Raw genomic sequence first — 3,272 nt, forward strand, 5'->3', positions numbered from 1 at the left:
CAACACACACAGCTGGAAATTGGACTTTTTTGTTATAGACATTGAGAATCCCATTACTATCAATCTCGCCTGATTTTTCCCAACATTTTCACCAATGTTCAGATTATTCAGGGGTTAGGAGATTGCACTTAGTGTATTCGAGAGAGTTTGCTCAGGCCATTTCCAAATTACAAAAGTGGCTACATTTCAAAGAGAGATATCCAGTGGGGATGAAAAGTACTATATAAATACATATTTTCTTCTTTTCATACGGCTATATAACAGAGTGAGTGTATCCCATTGGAGAGGGAAAATTTATGGGAGCTTAATCATTGTTTCCAGGAGGTGCCGGCATAGTATCAGCAATCATTTGGACAAATTTCAAGCCAAAATATAGATTTTGCTACAAAGTAAACAAATCTAACTTTTTTAAAAAAACTGAGAAGTTGCTATTATGGATTCAGATACAAATTCAGTACATAATTAAGCTAAAGGAAGTGTCAATATTTGCAGGTATCTTGCAAGCAAAATCTAGGTGTCAGCAGTTCTAACAGATATCAAATAAAATTAAAAAAATTCAAGATAGTCTCTCAATAAAGCTACCAGGATAACACAGTTTACAACTTGCAGAAAAGAGATCCATTGTCCTGGCCAGTCATTATTTTCTGCAAACTTAACCTCAACTACTATCCTTATTCTAACCTAACCAAGTTCTACTTATACATCACGAGCAATGGTTGCCAGTCTCTTGATGCCTTGATCTCTTCATGGTTTTACTCTTCTCCATTGTTTTAATGCCTCCAGCTCTCCAACTGCTCGGTGTTCCTTCAACCCTGCCATCTTGTGCAACTCACAGGCTCTTACCCGGTATTATGGCTGCTATGCTTTCAGATCCTATTGTCCAAAGAATAAGAATACCTCCCTAAATCTCTCTGCTTTCCTGTAGCTCCTTGGCCAAGCTTATCGTCACTTCTTTCCACATTTCCTTTTTTGGCTCACTGACAGTTTTTATCTAATTATGCTCTTTTCCAACATCCTGGAAGATTTTGTACAGTTGAAACACTTTATAAATTTCACATCTATGTCGGTAACAAGGTCCTGTATCACCTACTTTCAATCTGCTATGCATATTTCCTGAAATGTAATTTGCAAATACTTAGAATAAAGAAATTGAATTACTTTCATTGTCTATGTCTAGTTACAGGGATGCTAGTTTTTCTTTTAAAAAAATAGAGTGTTTAACTAGTTGTGCATTTTCAAACCTTTCCTTAATTTTTCAGCGATATCCAAAAACCAGCCATTTCCGTATTTACCTATGCTGTCATTTTAAACAGCACAATCTGGAAAAATTACAAAAATTAAAATACATTTGCTTACCTGAATGGCTGTGACGGAGATCTTGAATGAATTTTCATATCATCTAACCTTTAAAGTAATAATTATTAATAAATACAATGCATATCATTAAAATAAAACTTATTAATGCTTTATGCTTATTATTCTAAATTGTAATCTCAAATTCAGATTCATATTTAATTAGCATTGTTATTGCAATTAAGAAAATGACAGATGCTCATCATCCATCTCTGACAAATCACAAATATATTAGTTTAACTGTTGAGAATACAGACAAAGAATTCTTCGATAATGTAATGCACACAGTAGTGGCATTTGAAGAAACATTAACAAACATATTAGGATAGCTAATTACATCATTTCAAGTTCAGTAGTGCTTCCTTATGCAAAGTCGAACAATTATTTCCAAAAAATGTGCAAACCTACTTCAGGGAACAGGAAAAACTAAAAGCTTTTTTTTTAAATTTGTAACAAGGTGTTCATTTCAATATGCAGCAGCTCTTTAACAAAGGCAATAATAGTCAATAGTATGCATGTACATACTGTTTCCTTGAATTAGATGATATTTAAGTAGCTGTATATTTGTTTTATGTGAAAGACTGCTACATTGTATAGGAAAATAGCATGAAAAAAAATGTGCTTTTTAGCCAGGAGGTACTAATGCTTTTAATTATATTAAGCACTAAAAAGTATCAAAACACTTTGAAAACAGACCCAAATGGTCAGGTTATTCCTGTTATCTTAAATCATTTTATTTTAGTTATTCTTGTAGTAAAACCACCTGAAATCGGTTATTAGGCTGATGAATTATCTAAGCATTCATTTTTAATATTGAGTTCACAAGCATGATCAATCTGATAAATAGCATGCAAGTTTTATCCACGACCATTATTCTTATCCGCATCACATCGATTGGAATCTTCATACACGTACAAAACAATCCTCCTTCATTATGGACAAACTGCTGTCATGTCTAGCATGGTTTCGATGTACTGATCGTGATGTCCTTTACTCAAATGGCGATCCTGCATGTGCAATTTTCTATACAGGGCACCAGCAACTTAGCTGGCCACACTGCAAATGGTTGTTATGCTGTCTCTTTCCAGGAATGGGCAGTAGAGAAACAGAACTAGAAACTTCCCTTGGATCAAGGGAAAAGTCCCAAAATGCAACTGGTTGAAATCAAATAACTCACCACAGTTGAACGAAAATCTTTTATTCTGTGGAGTCCAGTATCACTTAAACATGAAAGAAATCTTCTTGGTGATTTTACATTGGTGCTTATTTATTTTGGATCATAAATAAGCATCATTGTGCTGATTCCTCTAATGTATCCAAGTTAGAAATGTATACCAATGGAAATTTTGTTCTAATATGTTATACTGTCAAAATATAGGACATGCTTTTAGTTAAGTGAACAAAAAGAAGCCAGTGCACAGATGTCACACATACATTTAAAAGATAATGGATTTCTTCTGGTACTATTTAGGGATTCAAAACAGACAACATGGTTGATTCTTAGTTATCTGCAGACAAAATTATTGTTGGGCAAGTAACTAAAAGATAAAAATGTGTAGAGTATGAGTTACTGCAAATAATAATAAAGATAAATGCATATTAATCAGGATGTATAAATAGCAGTTTATTCGATCAGTGTCAATGGAGGTGTTGTAGAAGGGTATTATAAGTGCAAATAGTTCAAATCTAAATGAAGTTTAATTGCATGTGTAAATATTGCAAAACCATCTAAAATACCAAAACGATTAACTTTTTTTCTAGGTGGGGAAAGGAGAGATGGATGTGTCCTTTGAGCAATAATTTACAAGAACCTGAATGCTACAAATGATTGAATCAGAGATAGTAGGAACTGCAGATGCTGGAGAATCCGAGACAACAAGGTGCAGGGCTGGATGAACACAGCAGGCCAAGCAGCATCA

The 3,272-nt window shown here is 33.9% G+C and overlaps 1 protein-coding gene across 1 annotated transcript in view; it reads right to left on the bottom strand.

Moving 5' to 3' along the window:
- Positions 1-515: 515 nt before the first annotated feature.
- LOC109923255 (dual specificity protein phosphatase CDC14A-like) overlaps positions 516-3,272 on the bottom strand; it is a 58,104-nt gene continuing 55,347 nt past the window's right edge. Inside the window, exon 10 of the mRNA XM_048602059.1 lies at positions 516-1,404. Coding sequence (XP_048458016.1) covers positions 1,353-1,404 — 52 coding nt within the window. The 3' untranslated portion in view covers positions 516-1,352. The remainder of the gene's footprint in view (positions 1,405-3,272) is intronic.

Source organism: Rhincodon typus, chromosome 10 (assembly GCF_021869965.1).
Source record: "Rhincodon typus isolate 14 chromosome 10, sRhiTyp1.1, whole genome shotgun sequence".
In the NCBI taxonomy this organism is placed as follows: domain Eukaryota; kingdom Metazoa; phylum Chordata; class Chondrichthyes; order Orectolobiformes; family Rhincodontidae; genus Rhincodon; species Rhincodon typus.